The 25,906-nt window shown below is 34.6% G+C and overlaps 1 protein-coding gene across 1 annotated transcript in view; it reads right to left on the bottom strand.

Annotated features, from left to right (window-relative positions):
* The window catches only part of LOC138697873 (phospholipase A1-like), a 51,562-nt gene that overhangs the window by 13,839 nt on the left and 11,817 nt on the right, over nucleotides 1-25,906 (bottom strand). Inside the window, exons 3-5 of the mRNA XM_069823460.1 lie at nucleotides 25,211-25,370; nucleotides 14,524-14,627; nucleotides 4,924-5,051 (exon numbers count right to left, since the gene is read on the bottom strand). Of these exons, the coding sequence (XP_069679561.1) occupies nucleotides 4,924-5,051; nucleotides 14,524-14,627; nucleotides 25,211-25,370 (392 nt within the window). The remainder of the gene's footprint in view (nucleotides 1-4,923; nucleotides 5,052-14,523; nucleotides 14,628-25,210; nucleotides 25,371-25,906) is intronic.

Genomic DNA, 25,906 nt, shown 5'->3' with positions numbered 1-25,906 from the left:
AAGATACATTCTTCTAACACAAAGAAAAATATTTCGTGTAAGGAGTATTAATTTGAAAATGCCTGGAAGTGATAATTTATACTGAATTAACACCATAATTGGGAAAATTGTAAGAAATAATAAAGAAAAGTTATAAAATAAAAAAAATTGCGTATTCTACCGTATATTTCAAAGAATTCCCGCTATCTGGCAACATGCATGAGACGATATTCTCACGATGTTTGTACAGTTGGGTATCAGTAATATGCAGGCTCAGGATTTGTCTGTCTCTTACCTTCGTTTTTCATCTTCTAATCAATTTAACCTAATCATCACTGTCAGCTTCGTTTTATCGCTACAACCTCCGAGTAAAGATATTAATATAGATCTAGTATGGGCATTCATGTTACTCGTATTCGTACATCGCTTCACAGCTAGAATATGAACATGTCAAAATAAGATCTTAAGAATACTACAAAGTCTTAATTATAGTCATATTCTAGTTGCAATATATATAGAAGAGTTTTACAATACACTAGTACAGGCCTGGGCATCGGGAGCGGAACTAAACGCCATTTCATACAAGTTGAGAGGATTTGAAAGCATTTCTTTCCCCTTCTACTTTCTCTGAGTTCGTCAGCGACAGCGTAAAGTGAAATAAATGCTTTCGCATCCTCTAAACTTGTATGAAATATCTTTTACGCTGTCGCTGACTAACTCAGAGAAAGTAGAAGGGGAAGGAAATGCTTTCAAATCCTCTCAACTTGCATGAAATGGCGTATAGACTGTAAACGGGGATGCTTAATATTCATCCGTCACTGAATCAACGCTGCGCGGTTTTCGGCGGGGAAGAAAGGGGATGAAGAGAAATCATATGGCTCCCCGCGAGAGAGTAGAATCCGCTCTTGCTGCCCGGGCCTGCACTAGTACAACACAAGGGGTTAGTATCGATACTTAGTACAAGACAGAAATTTTCATACAGTATTGTTGAATGTCATAAATTCACCTACAGAATGGAAGGCGTGAGAAATTAAGTTCTTCTTTAATTTGGCCCTAAAAAAATCTTATGTTTTGAGTTTGATTTTTTATATTCATAGGGAGGCTATTAAAAGTTTTTACTGTCATATAACGCACTCCTTTTTGATAGCACGATAGACTTGCCGATGGAGTACGAAAGTCATTTTTGACGAATATATATGCTATGAACTGTTGAATTAGTTACAAAGTTTTCACGATTATATACGGGGGAGTTTCTTAATGAAAAAAGTATATACTGACAAGCCATGGGGATTTTTTTAAAATGATCCTACACGATTCTCTAGATTTGACATTACTATTATCCTAATTACTTTTTTGTAGTGGGAATATATTGTTACTATCTGTAGAATTTCCTCAGAATATTCCAAAACTCATTATGCAAAGTATATTGTTTCTAAGGTATTGATATTTACTATCTCTTGCATAGATCTAATAGCAAAACATTCTGAATTTTCTTTGGAGATAATTTCTTTAATATAATTTTTCCAATTTAACACATTATCGATTTGTAAGCCAACAAATTTGGTTGTTGTTTCTATTAGGGATCTACTTTTTATTAATTACTGCGCTTGAAATTTGCGAGGTTGAGTTTGAGCAGGATTTAAATTAGATTTGTTACAATAATTTAATAATAATTTATTGGCTGAGTACCAACCACATATATTTGAGGAGATTTACCTTGGTTGAAGATTGGAATATGTTGGAATTTTGGCTGTAATTATTATACTTGTATCATCTGCAAATAATACGGGATGACCTACATCTTTTTATTAGAGGGGAAGATCATTTATGAAAACCAGAAAAAAGTATGGGCAATGAAGTTATTCAGAATGTTTTATTTCACCCCTATTTGAAAGTATATGAATCATCATTACTTTCTCTCAGTGATGACGAAAATCAGTGACTACCAGGAGCTTATGACAACTCTTGAACTTAAAGTGCATTTACGAGCAATACTACAATTATTCTTAGTAATTAATTCTGGTAAGCAGATAATAATAATTTGTGGCTTCCTGGATAGGTACCCATGAAAGCGTCCTGTGGACTTACAAGCAAACATTCTGATGGGGACAGAGAGTTATTTTATTTTTCTTTCACCATGTTAATAATGCCAAAAGAAGTGCTTATACAAATTTTGGCACTCGACCACAATTACGAAAGTCGTAAAAAGGTATGTTCGCCAGGGGCGTTAACAGAAAGAAAACAATTTAATTGGAAACATTTTTTTGGAACAGATACAGCAATTTTTTTAACTATTTTTCAACATATTCTCCTCTGGAATTGAGACATTGTCATATCATGGGATCGATAGAAAGGTGCAGACGGCTGTCAAACTCTGGTTCCGATTCCAGGAGGATGACTTCTACGAAACAAGGATACAAAAATTGATCCCATGGTATGACAAATGTCTCAATTCCAGTGTGGGATATGTTGACAAATAGCGCAACAATTGCTGTATCTGTTTAAATAAATCTTTCCATGCAATTGTGTTTTCTTTTTCTGTGCACGCCCCCAGAAAAAAATCACTTTCTGGACGGCCTCATAATTTCGGTCGAGTGACCAACATTTGTATAATCACTTCTTTTGACATTGTTAACATGGTGGGAGAAAAACAAAATAACCTTTTTATCTGCCCACATCAGAATGTTTGCTAACTAGACTTCGTTGAATTGCCACATGCAGCATGCTATCAGATTGCCGAAGTACGGTAGTATAGAGGAGGTGAGCGACCGCCCGGTCTCGTAGTATAAGCAGTACATGTTAAGAGATGTGACCGGTCCAAATAGATATAGCAGCTACAGCTAATGTATATCTATGTAAGCACTTGTTTTTGCATTACTGTGGTTGGAATAGTCAAAGCTTAACATTTGTTCAGTGCAGACAAGAATTCAATCAAACATACTACAATGAGTGTGTTGTTGTTCCAAACAATTGCCCCTGGAATATCCTTACCCCCGCAGCCAGTCTTGACCCGTTGGAAAACGTGGTTGGATGCTGTTAATTATTATGCAAAATATTACGGCAAAATAATGGAGGTAATTGATGCATTGGATAGCACAGACAATTCCGCTGTTGCAGCTGTAAAATCATTGCCTTCTGAACAGCTATTGGAAGATATTCTGTTCATTGATTCTAATTTTAAAATCGTGTCCAAAAGCATCACCCTGTTAGAATCGTCTAATCTACAACTCTCAGAAGCCCTTAATATAGTATATAAAGTATCACAAACCGTTATCCAAAATAACAATTCACTAATTTCAGAAAAAGTGAAATGTAAGTTGAGAAACATTATTGCTAAAAATTCTGCCTATTCACAAATTCGTATTATAAATGATGTACTATCAAGTCACGACAAGACGTCTGAAGTTGGTGTACTAAAACGTAGTGACTTTTCGTTCTTCAAATATGCACGTATTACATCGTGTGTTGTTGAACGTACATTTTCCCAATATAAAAACTGTTTAAGTGACCATGTACGTAACTCTTCACTGCAATGCACATATTCAAGGATGATGTGAGTATATTACATTAAATAATTGTGTATTTACATGTTTAGACATTTCTTACTTCAATGATCATTCATTATATTTCTTGAATGCAGGTTACAAGTTTTATTGTAACCGCAGTATACTGCTCAGTGTTTACATCAGAGGCATACTCCATCCGTTGCACAGCCCCTTCTCATACAGTCTATACCGCGTGCGTAGTAAACCTTACGATTCTCGTGGCAATTCCACAAGTCTAGTGATAACCAGGCCTCGGTCCAGGTACCGAAACGCTTGAAGTTACGAACGCACGGACGACTGTGTTGTGCAGATAAAGGGGAGTAGGGGGATGGAGCGCGCAGTTACTCCTTGCCTTAACATGTAAACATTCAGTCACAGTAGGGCACAAAATATATGTTCACGTTTACATAATTATGTAACATATGCAGTGCATTTCTAGTACAGAAAAGAATTGCCTAATATTACATGTTCAATATGCATTATACTCGTACTTTGCGTGTTTTAACAGTATACGTAATAATTTGATTTTCTATGCCTGATATTGTTGTTGAAGGTGTTAATATTTTCCATGTACCTTTCGCTATTACAGTGTTTTTCATAAAGAATCGGTTTCTATCTCTCCTTATATGTTTTTGCTTAGCGTTTTTTCCCCCTTTAACAAGGAAATATTCCTTTCCGAACTTCTCTATAAATTCGTCCTGAAGAGAACCCTTGGTACCGTCATTTCCTATAACTATGATTCTGGAGCACAACTATGGTCCACGATACAACCATTCAAATTTTGTATTTCATAACGTAGTACCTCGTTTATCTATATTTTTGTTGTACTGTAATTTGAAGTCAAGTCACTGCAGCTATCTACGAACGGTCTATGTTACTTCTACAATGTTGTTTGATTGGTTGTATCGTGGACCATAGTTGTGTTCCAGGACCATAATTATGGGAAATGACGGTACTCTTAATTTTTGACATGTTCCCCGGTACTGTAAATTTTAAAAACAGCAGTATTAACACTAACACAAATATGGATACGTAAATAATGATATAAATAAATAAATAAATAATTTAATGATATAAGATAAAATATACTTCTTTACTAACAGAATCTCAAGTACATATAGCGATTGCACGGACCCACGCCAAGCAGCAGTAAGAAAAACGGTAAATCACTCTGTTACGAAACCAACTGTACTCTCGCAGTGTCAAACCACCCCACGAGTCATGACGTCATATATAGACTACTCCGTGCGTTCCAAACTTCAATCTGGTGATTCGGTGACCCTAGACCGAGGCCTGGTGATAATTTAAAAATAATTACAGCATCAAGTGAGATGAGCAGGTTATGTTGATATTTCTTTATAGGGCCTACGTTACTCCCAATAAAGATAATAATACATACCTGTTATTCTTCGAAGGCCAGGAACTAATTTTCCTATATAACCGACCAATTGCCCCCCTAGACTCAATCCCATCAAATGTACCTGCTTCTTGGATACACCTTTCTCACTTATTAGGTAATTTATAAACCTGAAAGAAACATTGAATTGTAATATATATAAAATGTGTTAAGTTGATAGACAATAGAGCATATTTTGGGCTAAACATTTTAAGTATCATATCTTCCCTAAGCGGAAACTAAGAGGAAGGTATAAAATAGGAAAGATAGGAGAATATTGGTTTTGCAATGACTACTACACTTGTGAGACCAAACCTGATATCCTGTAGGCATCAGAAACATGGACCATGTATAAAAATCATTAAATAAACATTTTGTGCAAAATATAGTGCCCAGTATGTGAAAATGGATTTTGGAGGAAGAGGTACAACAAAGAATCATATATTCTTGAAGAGCCCGCTATACCAGTGGTTCCCAAACTTTTTGAAGGCGCGACCCACTTTTGGGCGAGAGGGTACTTAACTTACTTACTTAATTACAAATGACTTTCAAGTAATCCGGAGGTTCATTGTCGTCCTCACATAAGCCTGCCATTGGTCCCTATTCTGAGCAAGATTAATCCAGTCCCTAGCATCATATTATTAATATTATCTCCCATCAACGCCTTGACCTCTCCGAAGATCTTTTCCCCTCAGGTATTTCAACTAACACTCAAGTAGAGTACTTAACCCCATTCGAAAATTACAAAGCCCTATAAAATCAAAATTAATGGAAACCGCCAAAAGAATGACCAAAGCATAAAAATAGCCTACCTTGCAAAAATGACATGAAATACTACATGAAGATAATTTCTAGTAGCGTACTTTGCTGATATTTTCGAACACTTAAACACTTTGGATAGTGCGAGTTTGCAAGGCCAAACAGGCAGGAATAAAATGAATGTTTTATAAAGAAACTTGATTTCTGATCTACATCACTTGACAAGAAGAATGTGGTACATTCCAGTGCATTAAAAAACGCGTGGGAAATTTAGCAATTAAGTTCGCTCACTAAACAACAGATTTTTTTTCTCACTATTTTCTGAAAGGCACTCAAAACAATACGACAGTCAAAGATGGATACTTATTCCATTTTCAGTTACTTGCGTTCAACTTGCTGAAATTAAAAACAAAAGGACAAATTCATTTAAATATGTACGTGCCTACAGATGGGATGTTGAAAGTAGTTTTTTTTTTTTTTTTTGCATAATGTAGACTAACCTTTGTAACGTCATAGTTATTCAAAATAAGCTTCTCGCCTGTGATTGTCATCAAAACAAAGACGAGAAATCTCATTGAACTTATGTATCAAATACAAAGTCCAAATTTGAGAGATACTTTCTGAAAAACAGGCAAATTTATCGCATTAATAACATTATTTTTTACTTAAGTGATTACTGAAAGTTTATGTTGAATGTTGTTTCTGAACACACACTATGTGCATGTTAATAGGGCGTTTTTTGTTTTCTTTTGTAAATCATTCCGCGACTCCCTCAGCGCTTTACACGACTCCCAGTTTGGGAATCACTGCGCTATTCTGTAGGCCTAATACAATAATAATAATAATAATAATAATAATAATAATAATAATAATAATAATAATAATAATTTATTTTAGCTGGCAGAGTTAAGGCCGTAAGGCCTTCTCTTCCACTCAACCAGCAAAAAGTGTATATACATATGCATGAACTTACAAAGAATCCAACAATTTGATTTAGATGAGAGTTACATGTATACAAAAGTTATTTACAAATTAAACAACAAAATACTATGAACTATTAATTAAACACTGAAATAAACTGTGTAGCAGAATTAAACTAAAATACATAGAATGTTAATATATTTCAAATAATATTAGATAATAGAAAGAGATTATTACGAGACAATTAAAATACAGCACAATCAGGATGATGTCTAAAGAAAAAAGTAACAATGTAGTCAGTGATAGTTTAAATCAGTATGATTGGAGTGAAATGCTAATAAGGTTATCTTTTAAGCTGTTCTTAAAGGTGTTTATTGTCTTGCAGCCCCTAATACTTTGTGACAGGGAATTCCATTGACGCGAGGTGGATATTGTAAAATATGATGAATAACAAGATGTTCTATGAAGAGGTATACTTATACTTATACAATCTTAGTAGGCTAAGAAGGGCCAGGTCATGTTGTATGTTACATATTTTTGGATCACTTTTTATTTGTTCCATATCCCGAGCTGTCCACACCTGTGGAGTAACGGTCAGCGCGTCTGGCTGCGAAACCAGGTGGCCTGGGTTCGAATCCCGGTCGGGGCAAGTTACCTGGTTGAGGTTTTTTCCGGGATTTTCCCTCAACCCAATAGGAGCAAATGCTGGGTAACTTTCGGTGCTGGACCCCGGACTCATTTCACCGGCATTATCACCTTCATATCATTCAGACGCTAAATAACCTAGATGTTGATACAGCGTCGTAAAATAACCCAATTAAAAATAATATATCCCGAGCTACTACCTCTGATTGAGGTTCTGATTGATAATGTACATGTACAGCTGTCAAAAGAAAAAGTGGCCGCTCTCCTGTATCAAAGTTCCCTTCGGGTATCTTCGCTACAATTCGGAGACAGGCGATGTTACATGTTGTTGGACCACGTTGCCTGATATCTACAGTTATAATTGAAGTATACTGTGTGTTATTCGATAGCATAATGGTAGCGTTCTGGCGTCTTATTCATGAGGTCCTGCGTTCAACTACAACCTCGTGCTTTTTATGTCCTTTTTTGTTCTGTTTTTGAGAGAGACAAACTAGACATAATGGCTCCTTTCTCTTTTATGATTATTTTAGTAATTAACATCAGGTTCATTAATATATTATGCCATGACTTTATCATTATCATTATGATATTGTGGCTGCAAATGGAAAGAAAAAAGATTTTATTCTCAATAAAATATCTTTCGTGGCATAAACATAACAAATTTACTGGCGTCGGCCTTAAAACATTCAACAATTAATCGTTCAAAAAACAAAACAAAAGGCCACAATTCAATATTTAGTCTATCTTCCTCTTATCTCGATCATCTTGCAGTCGAGTGGGCATGGAATTGACTAGTCTTTGCAAATAGCGACTGTTCTTAGACACGATATTCCAGGCATTCTGAACATACACACATAAATGTTCTGTCCATGGGCAGGTCTTACATTGCAAACCCAGCAATATCCAATCTTTCCTATTTTCTGCCTTCCTCTTAGTCTCCGCATATGATCCACATATCCTAATGTCGTCTATTATTCTTTTCAACCAGAGACCCAACCAATTCCTTTTTCTCTTTCTAATCAGTTTCAGCATCATTCTTTCTTCACTCACTTTTTCAAACACAATTTTATTTCTTATTCTGCCTGTCCACTTTACACGCACCGTTCTTCTCCACATCCACATTTCAAATGCTTCAATTCGTTTCTCTTCATTTCGTCGTAATGTCCATGTTCTTTCCCCATACAATGCCACACTCCACACAAAGCACTTCACTAGTCTCTTCCTTAGTTCTTTTTCCAGAGGTCCGCAGAAGATCCTTCTTCTTCTATTAAAAGCTTCTTTGTTCATGTTTGCAGTTTTCTTAGGAAGGATAGGCCTAAATGCGGTAACATCCCGTTGCTTTCCGCACACCACAATCTCTTTCGCATTTTATTAAATTCGAAGGGGCCCAAGCGTGGAGATGAGGAGAGTGGATTTGACTAATTGGGTCCTCCGGACTTCACCGAAAGTCACGGCAAGGGTTAAATATTAATTCTATCAGGATGTTTGACCCGGTCAGAGACCGGGAAATCTCAATTAGCCTTTGCCCCCCGCATCCTGGACTAGCTTCTACGAATCATCAGAAGATCTTAGAGTGTGATTGGGCCAATTTTTCCAAAAATGTTTCCACACTTTTGCTCTCGTAGCTCAGCGGACGAACGTCGGAATTTAGATGTCAGCGTCTCAGGTTCAATTCCTCGTTACTCATTTTCATTTTATTGTGGTTCAAGATAGTATAATGTAATAATACAAAAAGAAAAACTAATACCAGTATTATGCAACTGGATATTTCCGAACCTAATATTAAATTTATGTTATTTATATCGCTAAAGAACGATTACAATATAAATAACTTGAATATTATTTATACAGTCTCACTAAAGATCGATAACAAAATATAAATGATAAATATCGATTTGTTTAATTAATATATTGCGAAAGAACAATAACAATATAAATAACTTGAATATTGTTTTATAATGCTAATGAAGGAAAACAGAATATAAATGATAACTTGAATATTATTTAAATCGCTAAAGAACGATAACAATATAAAAAACGTGAATATTATTCATATCGGAATTTCACAGATTTCTTACAGATGTATTTAAGAAAATGTAGAAGAATAGTAATTAGTAACAGTGTCCTATTTATTCTTCTTGGAGCCAAATTTGTAACTTTTAAAAGTGTGGTTATTATGTTGAAGTGTATGTGTTGTAACGGATGCTTGATTTGTTATGTATGTGAGTCAGTTATGTGATGCTTGATGTCGCAATGTCGTAATTATGGTTTGATTGTGTTTGTGTGACTATTGTGTATTAATTTATGATGTATGGTACGGAAAGCTGCATATTTGTGTTATAGAAGTGTTACGTATGTGTGTTATTAATGTTTTTGTATGTTACAAATTGATACCTGATATTTGTTTTGCAATCGCAATGCCTAATTTACGGATTGTTTATGTTTTGTTTACATCGCGTAAGCTAATTTAATTTTCTTTTCCATTTCTCTTTATGCTTATCTTTTTTGTGTATAAAACTATAGCCCTAACATACATATGTAAAATACGGCTTACCCCCATTGGAAATACAATAATAATTATTATTCATATCGTTATAATACGATAACAGAATACAAATGATGACCTGAATTTTATTCATATCTCTAAAGAACGATAACAAAATATAAATAACGTGATATCCATAAAGAACGATAACTGGATATAAATGATAATTTGAATATCATTTACATCGCTAAAGAAAGATTAAAAAATAAAATGAAAACTTGAAGAAGGCCCGAACCCACGACCTTTGAATCATTAAACAAGCACTCTACCGCTGGTCTACGAGGCGTAGATATGGAACACTTTCATAGTTCGAGAACTGCTTGTACAAGCACATGCATCGTGTAACATCGCCGCGACCCGAAGTGGACTTTGAAAATATTCGCTGTTCACGAGTGCGGCCACTTTTTTTTTTTTTGACAGCTGTACATGTTATCAGGAAATACATCTCAGTTGACAATATGTGTCAGAGAAAGAACAATTGTTTGTATGCATCTGAAGTCTGATTAGTGTACATGTAGCTAATCGTCGATGTATGCAATACAGGGGAAAAAGAACTGGCCACCATACCCCATTATCTCCTGGCCTAGTTGCCTCATGAGTGATGCCTTATTGGTGTCAGTTGTGGGGTCCAGACCTGTCTTAGGACAGTTGACTAAACAACAAACAATAATCTCAAACTACAATGCTGATGTGAGGTCTTACTTACAAATGGCTTTCAAGGAACCCGCAGGTTCATTGCCGCCCTCACATAAGCCCGCCATCGGTCCCTATCCTGTGCAAGATTAATCCAGTCTCTGTCACCATATCTCGCCTCCCTCAAATTCATTTTTATTGTATGTATTCGTAACAAGCTGATTTTTACGGTGATGTGAGGTCTATTAAACACAATAAACGTAATATTATATAAATGTCACTTCAATTGTAAATATGAATTCTAAGTTGTTTCTTTGCTTTTTATTTTCTTTCAACTGTTTATTGTAGACCTATTACTGATCAATACGAAATAATTGAATCTGTAGTACAACAAACTTAATACCCGCTCTTATCTATGACCCAGCGCAAGTGATCGACTAACCCCACTCCAATCTATTATGTTGCAGCTTTATTTATTCCAAATTTATTTTTTGCATTTATAGGCTTTTGTTCGCGATATAGAATACTAGACCTACTCCAAATAAAGAAAATTACGGCACATAGGCCTAATAACGAAATATTTTGTCTGTTTTTATAGTTGCCATTACCACGTCATGGCGCATCCTCAGGTTGCGGATAGAGCAGAATGCCTCCAGATATAGAGGGTAGCTGCGAATATATTGAATAAGCAGTCGCGGACAGCCGATAAGGAGTGGTCCTCCAGCTTGGGGGTTGGGCGAAGGGCTAACAACCCATCACCGTAAAAACAGTTTTTTACGAAACCACACAATGGAACTGATTCTCTGGCACGACGACAGCAAAGGAATAAGGTTATGGGATTTGGTACTTGGAACGTAACTATTCTTTATAGAACAGGAGGGATAACATTAGCAGCAAAAGAACAGCTAGATACAGAATAGACTTTGTGGGAGTACAAGAGGTTAGGTTAGATGGGAATGGCATAGCACAAATAGGAGATTACTTCTTGTATTATGGGAAAGGAAAAAACAACTAAAAATGTTAAGGGTGTTTGAAAATAATTTTCTTAGGAAAATATTTGGGGCTAAGAGGGATGAAGTTATAGAAGGACGGAGAAAGCTACATAACGCAGAACTGCACGCATTGTATTCTTCACCTGACATAATTAGGAACATAAAATACAGACGTTTGAGATGGGCAGGGCATGTAGCACGTATGGGCGAATCCAGAAATGCTTATAGAGTGTTAGTTGGGAGGCCGGAGGAAAAAAGACCTTTGGGGAAGCCGAGACGTAGATGGGAGGATAATATTAAAATGGATTTGAGGGAGCTGGGATATGATGATAGAGATTGGATTAATGTTGCTCAGGATAGGGACTGATTGCGGACTTATGTGAGGACGGCAATGAACCTGCGAGTTCCTAAGTAAGTAAGTAAGTAAGTAATTTTTACAGTTTCAAATTTATTCGACACACATTACAGTATTTGCCACTATATTTATTATGCGTTGCCAACAAACTTTTTTTTTTGTCAATAATACTGATCACTTTTATCTACATAATGTAAGGCATGGACGTATATTATTTTACGAAAGAATAATGGTCCACTCCTTATCTATGAATTGTGAAAAGCAATTCGTAGGCCTATAACCAACAAAACGAAAACGTCCCACGCCGTGACCTCGTGGTCTGTAAGGCAACTTGCCTATTATACCCTACAGTGCTATCTAAGATATTTGAATATGTAATTTTCAATCAAATTTATGACTACTTTGAAAATTCAAATCTCTTTAGTACTAACCAATTTGGCTTTAGAAGAAGGAAATCAACAAATGATGCAATTGAGCTTTTAATAACCGAAATTTTAAGAAATTTTGAAAATAGGTCACAAGTTAATGCCGTGTTTTGTGATATCTCCAAAGCGTTCGATTGCGTTGATCAAAACTTAATTCTATCAAAATTAGAATTTTATGGTAATCGAGGGAATACACTAAATATTTTTAGAACATATCTTCATGGCAGAAGGCAATTAGTCTCAATAGGTGAAAATTGGTCAGGTCTCTCCAGTATACATTATGGTGTTCCACAAGGCTCAATAATTAGTCCACTGCTATTCTTAGTAGCAATAAATGACCTTCCTAAATTCATTAAAGCTATAACAATTATGTATGCTGATGACACTACATTCTTATGTTCTAGCTCTACTCGGAATGAATTACATGCTCTAACCAGTGATATTCTATCACAGATGGCTTTATGGTTTGAATCTAATGGTTTTTTGCTTAATCAAAAAAGACTATCAACATAACTTTTACCCTAAATCATGTAATAAAAAAAGGATAGCATACAAAACTATACCAAATTTCTAGGACTTTTTATAGACTCCAGTTTAACATGGGAAAAACATATCGAATATATATGCACGAAATTATCAAGAGTTATATATTTATTAAAGAAATTAATGACTTGTGTTTCTCAAAATTATTTAAGATGTGCCTACTTTTCGTTCTTTCAGTCGATAATTAGGTATGCCTTAATTTTCTGGGGAAATGGTAGCAAAATTGGGAGCGTCTTGATTTTGCAAAAGAAAGCCATTAGAATTCTATGTCAATCAAACTATCTTGAACATTGTCGATCTCTTTTCAATCAATCACAGACATTAACTGTCATAAATTTATATATATATACGACCTAGTCCTTTACACTCGACAAAATATAGACAATTACTCATTAATAGCCAATATACATGACCATGAAATTAGAAATAGTGAACAAATTAATATTCCATACTGTAGATTACATAAAACTAGTACAAATTTTTCTGTCATGGGGATGAAATTATATAATAAGCTTCCCAGTCAATATTATAAGTTATCAACTATAAGTTATAGTTTCAAAGCTAGATTTTATAATTGGCTTTTAATTAATCCTTTCTACTCTGTAGATGAGTTTCTTAACATAAATTCACACGAAATTGTTTTTTAATAAATAAAGTTATTTAGATTAGTTACAATCATTTTTCTGTTGCTGAGTTTTTCAACACAAATATGTATGAAATTGTATTTTAATAAATAAGTTTAATTGCAATTTAGTTAGTTTTTTTCAATTTAAAAGTTTCAAATAATTTCATGTTTTCATTGTATTACTTAAATTTTACTGTTTCTGTTATTAGTGTTTTTTAAATGTATTTATATGTTTTTTTTCAATGTATTCTGACGAAGCCTAAAACTGTATGTCTAATGGTCAAATAAATTGAATTGAGTTGAACTCACATTACGGAATGGGTAAGAGTTCTCGTGGGAGAGGAATTTTCTCATAAAATTTCGGCCAGTATATGAGACCGTTGCCCACCCAGCATCGTGATGTATTTTGGGAGCTACGTTGGGCAGCGAAATTCGGTTAGGAAAGCCAGCTATAATGGATGGGAGGGATCGTGTGCTAACAACACGATATCTCCGTTCTGGTTGGATGATCGTTCACCTCTACTGAGGCATGTGGACGTGAGGCCAGCAGCCGGCTGGTCGTCTCTGGTTCTTAATAACGGCCTGTCGTGTCGCAGATTTTTTTATTTTTATACCCAAGAAAACATGAACAATAAAGAGCTATTTCTTTCCTTCCGTCCTGAGCACTTAGTTCACTGTTTACATTAAGGGAGGTTCTTATTTTGAATATTCTATATTATGTTTTTACAATAATAGTTTTGTTAACAATTACTGTCTAAGAATTTTATTTTTGTGAAATATTTAAATATGTTAATATTTTTCTTATTTTTCAACGGTTTTTGTCGTGGGTAATTAATAATTGCTGCTTCTCCTAAATATCTGTATTATACAGTGAGCTCTATACTGTACTGGAGGCACCACCGCAACGCTCTTTCCTATCTGAAAGCGTGACTGTAGCTGCCAGCCTCACGCGCTCAGCATTCGCGACACTCTTTTACAGCATTGAGTGGTACCTCCAGTTTAGTATAGAGCTCACTGATATTATATCACAATTTAAACTAACTTTCAAACCTGTAAATTCTTATATTCAACTGGAAATTGTTCTTGTGTATTATTATGAAAGAAGGAATTATGAGAAAGTGCTGTGTGCACAAATAACGTAAATACCTGAACTTACGTACTTTGCTACAACCGTTGCTGTAACTCTGATGTCAGATACAGATTGGAGATAATTCACGTTGATAGACACAGAAGAGAAGTCGACTACGAACACATTGGCGTCAACCTTAAAGAAATTATACACATATATTACAGAAGAAAGTAATTTTTTTCCTTACGCATTTCAATTTTTCCTAGAAATACAAGTCCAGTTTTTCAATTCAGGTTGGAGGAGACCACATTCCTCAATTATTTACATGACCATTGATTGCAAAATACTTCCTAACTTCGTTAAGTGAGAAATTCGAAATTTGCACCATTACGTTGTAATGCAACCCTTAATGTCTTCTTTATATTGTTAGTTTACTAATATAGTTAGACCTCTCTTTTTTTCTTTTGAAACACCAAAATTATTATTCTACACTCACAGAATATAACCCAAAATAAAGTAGTCTCGATTACCCGACATTCGGTCATCCGACATACCGTATTATCCGTCACTGTCCGTGCTAGATCTTGCAGCGAGAAAATGTCAGTCAGCAGGCAAGCAAATATTAATGACACATTTTATTCTTAAATACTATTCTGTAAACGTTTATACTTGTAATTGTGGTGGTTGCGAACGAAACCAGTCATTTCCTCCGAAAAAAAAAAAAACAATGAGTTTTTTTTCTAAGATTTCGATATGTTTAGAGAGGCATCTTTCTGAATATGTTACTGTTCTTATTTTAGCTCGGTTATTTCCCATGAGAAACAGTATGATAAAATCAGTATTTTCAATCAAAACCGGATAATTCCATATCATACTAATGCCAATATTTTCATTGTCTTTTTTGTATCAAAAACAGACATTTCCAGCATTATGTATGTGTTGCAATTAGCAATCTATTCGAAATCGGCCATTTCCACTTCTACGTGCAAGAGTGAAAATATCTTATTGCTAATTGAAATTATTGTAAAAGTGTTATAATATATTCATTTTTCCATGATAGAGTAGAATGAAAGTGAAGGATATCTAGGAAGATAAGCTATTCAATTCAAATTTTTATCTCCATGCAATGTATTCACATAGTTAAGCTAAATGTTCTTTTAATTGAAATTGTTGTAAAAATGTTACGGTACGGGTGATTATGAAGTAAGCACCGGCCAGGCTGCCAACTTCCAATTATAGAGGTCCTGGGCACATATTTTCTGGTTAGAGTGTAAAGGGACTCACAATATGTTAGTCATAAGAAAATTTTCAAAATTTAATAAATATAATGTATACATTTGGTAATGTAGGCCTATATTCTCTGGACCCTTATTGCTGGAAGATTGCTTGGCTGATGCTTGCTACATAATTGCCATGTAATGTTAAGGGTATCTGTACGTGAACGACCACAAATATTATCAGAAAATTCAGGGTCTAAATTTCTAAAATTTTATAAGAAAATGAACTCACAAGTGGACAAAAATTATAAGGTGCCACAACAAGACTTATTAGAATTTAAATATCTGATAAAAGTATAAAAAAGGTTACTAATAATCAGGGAACGGATTTATATGGACTAAAAATATATGAAATATGTAAATATATATGTAGTTATTTTTACCAAAATATGGAATTAAATATGGATTTTTACCAAAATATGGAATTAAATATGGACTTAAAATTATAAAAAAATGACTATGTACGTTAAATATTGGTACATTTTAATCAAACTAAACAAAAAATATAATGGACGTACCTTATCTTCCAATGTAGTTTCAACAAAACACAATTTTTATTGTCTGTTACCATAACAATAGGTTACAAACATTTCTTTCAAGTGCTGAAAAGTGAATCTTCTTCTATTGTCTCTGAGGATAGATTTATACTGACTAAAAGAGCGTTCGACGTCACAAGAAGTAACTGGTACATAATTCAATTTCACAATGTCTGCTGGGGATAAGTCCAAGTTAATCTTCACTGTTGATTCACCACTCATCACAGCAACAACCTTTTGTAGTTCTTCATATCCAGGGTTTTTTGAAAGTACAGTGTCCACCTTAGCTCTTACTGCATCTGCAACTTTACCTCTACCACGATTCAGTTGTTCCACAGTACTATTTATAATTTCAAAACTTTCAGATAGTGAAAGGTGCCTATTTTGGAGACTTTTGAGCGTTTTTATGATGCATGAAAATGTATGCTGAATGTGAGCTAAGTCATTCTTCACACTTATGTCACAGGTAACTGTTTTCGCAGTATCAATTGAGACTGCATCTTCAGAGTCCAATGCAAGGAGAACATTGTTAATAGAGTCTATATGTTCGGCATAATATTCAACTGCTTCTAGCCATGTACCCCATCTAGTTAAAATTGGCTTTGGTGGCAATGGAATTTCAGGGTACATTTCTTTCAACACGTTAACTCTACTGGGAGCTTTGAGAAATACTTTTTTCACTGATGAAATCAACAAATCTACTTTAGGGAAATTGTCTCTGACCACTTCTGCCACACGATGAAATGCATGCGCCACACAAGTAAAATGAGTCAATTTAGGATATACAACAGATAATGCTTGTCCAGCTTTGACCATATAAGGGGCAGCATCGCTAATAAAGAATAACACATTATCGTACATAATACCCTTTGGCCACAGGATACCCATAGCTTCGTTGAACAGTTTAACTATAGTTTTGTTATTGCACTTTTCTAGAACATCACAATGTAAAAGAATTCGTTCAGAATATTGTTCACTTAACAAACCGATAACTACATTACCAACAAGTCTACCTTCTTTGTCGGGAGTCTCATCAATGGAAACCCAAATTGAACTATCTTTAATTTCATCTCTTATCTTCTGTATTGTCTCATCGTAGATGGATGGAGCATACGTCTTCCTAAGTGTTGACTCATCCGGGATTGTATGTTGAGTATATTTTTCAAGGAATTCCCTGAAGACCTTATTCTTTAGTTTGTAGAGAGGAATATCAGCAGAGATGAGAGAACGGCACAGGTCGATGTTAAACTCAGATCTTACATTCGATGTTGTTGGTTGTGTTAAAAACAATTGTCTCTGCTTGGAATTTAGTTGTTTGTTGGCCTGATGTTTACTAGTTGTAATGTGTTGTTGCACCAGGAACTTTTGTGTAGATGATACTGCACACTGACACAAATTACAAAATAATATTTTATTGTCAGTTGATAAACCATCTTCTTTAAATTCTGAAATGTAACTTGTTAGTTTTGATTTTAAATTGACTGAATGACGTACTTTTGGCATATTTACCGTCTTTATAGTATGATTTACAACACTGAACCTATGTGTACTCTGACTGGCATTTAACTGTTGAGCTGCACAACTGAAGTCTGTTAAAAATTTTAAATTAAATTAATACAGTTTTGTAACTTACTTTCCCATTGTTGATAGGACTGCTAATTTTCAAATAACTCTGATGTTAAAGGGATTACTGAACATGTGTTTAAATCTCTATTGTTGAAATGTATTTTTAAAAGTTAATGGAATTTTGTTTTGTTTTATTGTTAAACCTAATATAATATGGACTGTTTTATATGAAATATGGAAAATATATGGAAATTAACGAAAATATGTACTAAACTCTAAAATATGGAAAAATATGGAAAATAAAAGTAGGATTTTTCAACCCTACACATTGTGAAACATAAAGATAATGCAAAATATAAATTATATTAGCTTTATAAGTAAATATGTATTTACATATAAATCCTTTCCCTGCTAATAATATTTCTCAAACCAGTTTTATCAAAGTATAAAAAATCTCTCTGACAACTTTAATATTTTTCCTGCATGTAATGAACACTTATTTCTGAAAAGTAGACTACTCTCAGACATGTAGAGTTGTTTATTTAATACAATTAATTTTTATTTGTTCTATATAAAATATATTAAAATTTACATAAAGTTTTGTAACCTAATTTTTATATTTTCAAAGAAATGAGCCTTATTGTAATCTACCTTTTGCATAAATTCATGTTAAATCAGTGTACAAAATTTCAGAATTCTATTCTAATGGTTGTGGAGTTATGAATAATATGTGTGAAAATTTTCAAATTTTTTAAAATTTAATTTAAAGTAAAAAGTGAATTCTAAAAAATATTGTTAGTAATCTTTTTTATACTTTCATCAGATATTTAAGTTCTAATAAGTCTTGTTGTGGTACCTTGTAATTTTTGTCCAATTGTGAGTTCATTTCCTTATAAAATTTTAGGAATTTAGAGCCTGCATTTTCTGATAATATTTATGGTCGTTCACGTACGTAGACCCTTGAATTCGTTACTCCATGATACATTTGGTGTAAGTGACGTGTATGTTTTACTGTTATAAATAGCTCTTTTTCGAGCAAAAGTGAACATTTCCTTCATTTTTCCAAACAAAACCGGACATTTCCAAATTATTTTTGTCTATAAAATGCACATAAAATGACTGAAATCATTATTATCGACACCATTAGAACAACAGACGTAACATGCACGACATATAGAATTATCGTTTTCTTTGGGGTAAAGTGAAGGCTCGATACAGTTTTTTCTACTTCCTGAAAAAAAAAAAAATATATATATATATTTTTTTTTTTGGAAATGACCGGTTTTGTTCACAACCTCAACAATTACTGTGGGCCTGATGTGTTCTGATTGTTCATTAATGTTTTGTTCTACTCTTTTATTCGTTAGGTGAAATATTTTACTATAACACTTGTTTTATTATATATTTCTTTGTTATCTGACATTTTCTCTTATCCGACACTTCTCAGGCTCAGTTTAGATCAGCTAATCGAGTTTGTAATATATGATGTTCATGCAATGTAAAAAATATCTTTTCACTAATTTTAAAATAATGTATTGACTTAATATTGTGAAATTAGAACTTTTCTATGAAGACTTCTGTGGCAAATATATTTTGACGTGGTATCTCATTAAGAGTAACCGAGATACTGTTATTTAATAGCTCATAGTCTAGACTCTAGACTAAACACGTAAATGTAAAAAATATCTTTTCACTAATTTTAAAATAATGTATTGACTTAATATTGTGAAATTAGAACTTTTCTATGAAGACTTCTGTGGCAAATATATTTTGACGTGGTATCTCATTAAGAGTAACCGAGATACTGTTATTTAATAGCTCATAGTCTAGACTCTAGACTAAACACGGGATAGGTCATGTCTGTGTGCAGTTTAGATTTTGTGCCAAGCTCTTCTCTAAGGGGAAATGTAAATTCGTCCGAAAGTGACAAATACATCGCATTTCTAAGGTGTGACATCTTAATCGAACATGTAAACTCGTCCGCCTAGCGTTTATTTCTTTACATTGGTAACATGTAAATTCGTCCCACAAGCGTTTATTTATTAACATTGGCAACATAGGAGCCATTTCAGAAATTACAGTCATTTAGATGAAAATGAAACAATAGTTCTTATTTAATTTTCTAACATCTAAGTACCAGTACGTGAATTGGCTTTCAGAACGCTTTCATTGCCCTTGTAACGTAGGCCAGGTATATGGCCATAAGTCGTTAACCAACCTTCCTGGCTAGAGTAGCAGCGGTGTTTTGTATATATTTTTTTTTGTAGGTTATTTTACGACGCTTTATCAACATCTAGGTTATTTAGCCTCTGTGAATGAGAGGAAGATGATAATGCCGGTGAAATGAGTCCGGGGTCCAACACCGAAAGTTACCAAGCATTTGCTCATATTGGGTTGAGGGAAAACGCCGGAAAAAACCTCAACCTGGTAACTTGCCCCGACCGGGAATCGAACCCGGGCCACCTGGTTTCACGGCCAGACGCACTAGCCGTTACTCCACAGGTGTGGACTGTTGTGTATATGCAGGACCTATATGAAAGGGGCATGGCAGCAGTAGTATACGGAGTGAAAGAGCTAAGAGCCAACGGAAAGAAGGTGGTTATAAATAGACATCGGATGTTTAGGAAAATGCCTATTTTATTTGAATGTTCATATTTAAAGGCTTTTAGTGAATGTGCACGACTCATGAGAAATGAAGCATTCTGATGAAGTTTCATCTTGCCTTTTTTTTGCCTTTTTTTTTTTGCCGTTTACGCCTTTTGTACTTTAATATGTCCTTTTTTGCTTTTATATGTACCTGTATCAATATGACCAGAATATGAACGGCTAATAAAATTTTCTGACTATTTGGTTGATAATTACATATAAGAAGATTATATATTCCCTCCTTATATATGGACTAACTCCAATAGCGTTTGCCACACAACTAACGCATGTGAATCTTTTCATGCAAATTTTAACAAGAATTTTAATACTGCTCATCCAAAATTTTACGATTTCATCAACGTTTTAAAAGAATTTCAGACAGAAACGTACAGTTTCCCTGAAAAAGAATGAGACGATTGAATATTCCTAAGTCTCAGATGTAAGACACTGCGCATGATCGGAGACCAGAGCACTGATACACAAGATAACGTATATTGAGTTACTTAAATTCAGGCTATTTGCTTTGTTACTAGCATCGTTCCGAAATTCACTTCAAAATCTGCAAAAATATGATATTAGGTAAATAAAAGGTAAATATATACATAAATCGTGTAGTTAAATCGACAATGGACCTTCATGACTAGATCGACACTCCGCACAGAAAGGAAAGTGTTCATGTCGTTTCAATAGCTCAGACGCTAAGACTTTTGCATGTTGTACAGAAGAGAGCGAGTTCGATTCTTAGCCTACAGCAACGATTTTTTTTGTCTAAATAACGTTGAAATAGAGCTTTACAAAGTCCTCAGATTAAGTGTTAATGATCACAGACAATACAAAATTACAAGTTATAATATTATAAACGTTAATCTAATTAATGCATTTATATACTCACATATACAATGTAAATGCATATATATTAAAAACTATCAATTAAAATGAAATTAAAAATATTCCTAAGCCACACAGACAAACGTTTACAAAGGTTTAGAGTCCTTAGGATATGTCATTTGTTGAGTAATTATTACAATATTTTATTAGTAGCTTTCCCATATGTGGAAGAAATGCACTCGCACAAAATAATTTTTGTTAAAATAGTGGCTTTGGATTATTTCATTCTCACCCCTTCATTTGATTTTAACTATTTTATCTACGTGTTTGCAATAGTGTTTAATTTAATGTGCATTAAATTTTATTCATGTTATGATTGAATGAAAAAGCACTGTTGCAGTTATTGACTAATTACATATATTAATACTAATTATTAAATGCATCTCTTAAGTAGCCCTAACTAATTGCGGTATTTTTTGCAAAATCTTGAATGTTTAAGTTGTCAATAATATTTCCGTACTATAGACTACAAGACGTTAAAAGAATTTGCAATAGATTTGGGATCCTCTACTTTATAATCATTGGTTTTAATGAAAAAAAATATTTTCTTTATTAGGATATCTACAAGCTTAACTTTAATAATATTCCGAATAGCTTTAATTGCATTATTTCAATTTTGTACTTTTCTTTTCAAATGCATTCTATTTCCCTCTTTCATAATTTTTGATAAATTACACTGTACTCCTTGTAGTATTTAAGAACATGAAGATCATTACATTGCAACTCATTACATACAGATTCTTCTTTTTAATACAGGAGATTTTTTAAGTCCCTGCGTTATCTACATGTTTTTACTTTTGAATTTTTTCACAACATTGAGTGGAGAACATCCACTGAAGTGATTCTGAAATTAAGTAAAAAATACAATACATTTACTCTTAATATTAGTAGTACCAGTATCATATACGTTTTTCCAAGACTCACTTTGTAGACATAAATGTAAATAATCACCAGATACAGCATTTACGACCCTCTCTTAATTTTGAAATTAACATTTTGAAATTGTTCAGTGACAATGGAAACAGGATTTCTTTATCATGTTCAGACAAGCCATTGATTATAGGTTCTGTCGAATAGGAATTCGGTCTAATTCTGTGTATAAAACTTTTATCAGTGGCTGTGCTACTTCAGCTTGTATACTGGTGGGAAAATTACTCTACGACTAAGGTTTCCAGTTTCAAGGAGTGAATTTAATTTACTTTCACAGAAAAGTTCCGAGAGATAATCTGTGTTTATGTCACTACAGATCACAAATTCCATATGAGATTTCTGAAGTCTTTTCTTTACAAATTCAATGTTGGCTATAAATATTAATAAATAATGTAATAAATATGGATGATTGTAGTTAGAAGTCTGAATTATATTATAAAAAGCAAGAAGTTACATTCCACGGCAAGATTCGAATTTTCGATGTTTGGTTTTGTCGTTCAACGCATAAGCACGGACCTAACCGATGCTTATGTTAATAACCTACAATTTAGCTGTAGCAAGTGGTGTCATAACTTGGGCTTTGTTTACTTAATGTAATTAGATTTAATTTGATTAGTTTCGAAACAATTGGACTTCCTGTTATATCCTGTTATTTAAATATTTAAGTTAGGGTTGATTCATTACGTCTTACTGTGCAAGATGCCCCTTATTTCAGTAATTCTATATCACGTTAAATAGTCATTGTCTACACTAAAGTATTATCGTCATCCCTCATTTCTCATCGTAATGGCGAACCGACGTGACATGAGACAGCGAATTACAGCTCTAGTTGAGGCTGGATATGGGGCTAGATCTGTTGGCCGTTTGGTCGGTGTTCCTGGAAGTACAGCCGCGAGGTGGGTTCATCGTTACCAAAATTCAGGGGAGGTCGAAAATCACCCTATTCCTGGGCGTCCGCGGATTTCTTCATTGGAAGAGGATGCTCTCTTATTCGAGACAGGTCTACAAGACCCCTTTCGGACTGCTAACGAAATAATAGCAGCAACTAACTTTCCCGGTTCTTCACAGACTGTGATCAGTAGGTTGAGGAACCGCGGTATTAGGAGCCGGAGGGCTGCGCAAATGGAAATATTGGGGGAAGCACAAGCTGTCGACCGTCTTGCCTTCGCTACCAATCGAGTGGATTTCGATTGGAGAAATGTAATTTTCTCCGACGAAACAACTATCTCGAGCGATTACGAAGGTCCTGTCCGTGTCTATCGTGAGGATTGTCTCCGATATGATCAGCGCTATGTGCACCGATGTGAAAGATCGGGGCGCTTTAGCATAGCGTGTTGGGGGTGGATGTCTTACGATGGACCTGACGTTATAGAACGCATCGATGGCCGGTTTAATGCGGGAACTTACGAGCACATTCTGGAAAATATATTCCTTCCTTCCGCCCGAAAACGTTTTCCCGAAGTAACATTGCTGTTCCAGCAGGATAACCATCCCGTGCACTATGCCGCAAGCATTCAAAGATGGTTTCAAAGGAGACCCGAGATCGAAATCATTAATTGACCTCCGAAGTCACCTAATTTGAATGTCATCGAAAATTTATGGGCGGAATTGAAAAAGAGAAGGATAGCCACATATGCCCACCGACGCCCTCGAAATCGAGACGAATTGTGGACCAAGTTGTTGACACCTGGGAAGATCTCGCCGGTGATCAGAACTTATTCCACAATCTCGTGACATCCATGCCGGATCGACTTAGAACTGTGATAGAAGCTGATGGCATGTGGACAAGATTTTAAGTTAACAGGTCTCTTTTTGTTTCTTATGATTTTTGTTTGAGGAAGAATACTTTTAACTTCCAAGTAAGATTTTTTTTTTTTTTTTCGAGGTTCAGCCCACTTGTAAGACCCAGAAATTGGGCATAAATTATTCCATATTTTTCTACAAAATTACTGTCGAGGAACTCTGAAGAAATTAATTACACCTCAATAAAAAAAAAGTTTTACCTGGGATCGGACACGCTACTATATGAGCTACCGAGACAAGACAGTGACAGCAGCAGTCCAGAATGTAGATCCCATAGTAGGCATTGGCATTCGGTACAGAGAAGTAATGATATTTTGTGACCCGAGCTATGTTCTTAAATCGTTGCCTTAAATGGCTGTCTTCTTCGTGATCCTTATTCTGATCCTTGTCCTTGTTGTGGTCCTTGTAACAATTCTTGTTCTATTTGTCATGGTACTTATTGTTAACGTCGATATCGAGTGAACCGCGCTGTAGAACTTTAACTTCCGACGACCAAGAGTCGTCTCATTCCTTTTAAGGGTAACTGTACATCAAGCTACAAAGTACAAATACACATAGAATAATAAAACGAGCTACCAGAAATAAGCACTGCATATATGCAAACCCTAGAAAATTGTAAAGCAGGGAATTTGTCCATGGTGGATTTTATTAAAATGAATTCTAATCATTTTAATCCAAGATAAGTTTGTCCAGTCGGGGTCGCACAGATGGTTAAGACATCTGGCCTCTGTGTCCGAGGTTTTTTTTAATATTTGTCCATGGTAGATTTTATTAAAAGTACTTCTTTTCATGAGAAACAATTTTAGCCGTGCACTTGCTAGTCCTAAGCCTGAATAAAATAGGAAAGAAAATGTTTTTCTTTAGTATTCGGACGAATTTACATTTCCAGGATAATGACATAAAGTAGGTATGCGGACGAGTTTACACTTCCATGATACCGATATTTAGTAGGAATGCGGACAAGTCTACATGTTAGATTATAGGTAATTATTTCCATCGGACGAATTTACAGTTTCCCGTCTCCACGTAGAAAAATAAAACCATAGATTTCTTTATTTACAAGGAACATTGGGTAATTGATTTTACACTATGGTATAAACTATGTAAAATCGCAAATAGAATATGTACTTACACTGACTAAATAAGCTGGCGCTATTTCATATAAAACTTTATTATTCGCCGAACCCACCCAGCCATGAAAATAGAAAAATGTGGGTTTGCTGGCATTGAAGTGAGATCCGTCCAGAGACATATTTTCTGCTGTCACATTGAATGGAGTGTTTGGATTGTACCTGTGTAGAAAATAATTTCACAAATTTCAATATAGGTATTTTAGTTAGAGATTATTTGACTTTTTAAAAATTAAATATAGTATTATTATGATGTACCGAAGTACATATGAATTTCCGTGCAGGAATTCTGCATTATCATTTAATGAAGGATCGATAGAACAGAGAAAAATTCTCTCCGGCACCGGGACTCGAACCCGGGTTTTCAGCTCTACGTGCTGACGTTTTATCCACTAAGCCACGCCGGATTCCAGTTCCGATGCCGGATCAAATCCCCTCAGTTGAAGTTCTATCTCTCAGTTTTCCCCTTGGTGACCTACCCTCATGTACTATGTCACAGAATATATGACAGTGGCACAATGTCCAACGCACTATGTACAGAGATGCACTCATTAGGAGCGACTAAGTCAAATTTCAAATTTATTTACAATTTACATTTGAATTGAATACATATGAATAGATACCCGAAATGAGCATATGCTCGTGCTCGGGTACAGTCCAGTAGTCTACATAAGCCTACATAAGTGGCCGGGATCCGA

The sequence above is a fragment of the Periplaneta americana genome, chromosome 1 (genome assembly GCF_040183065.1).
Source record: "Periplaneta americana isolate PAMFEO1 chromosome 1, P.americana_PAMFEO1_priV1, whole genome shotgun sequence".
Classification (NCBI taxonomy): Eukaryota; Metazoa; Arthropoda; class Insecta; order Blattodea; family Blattidae; genus Periplaneta; species Periplaneta americana.
The sequence above is the reverse complement of the archived record's forward strand: the minus strand, read 5'-3'. Positions and strand labels throughout refer to the sequence as shown.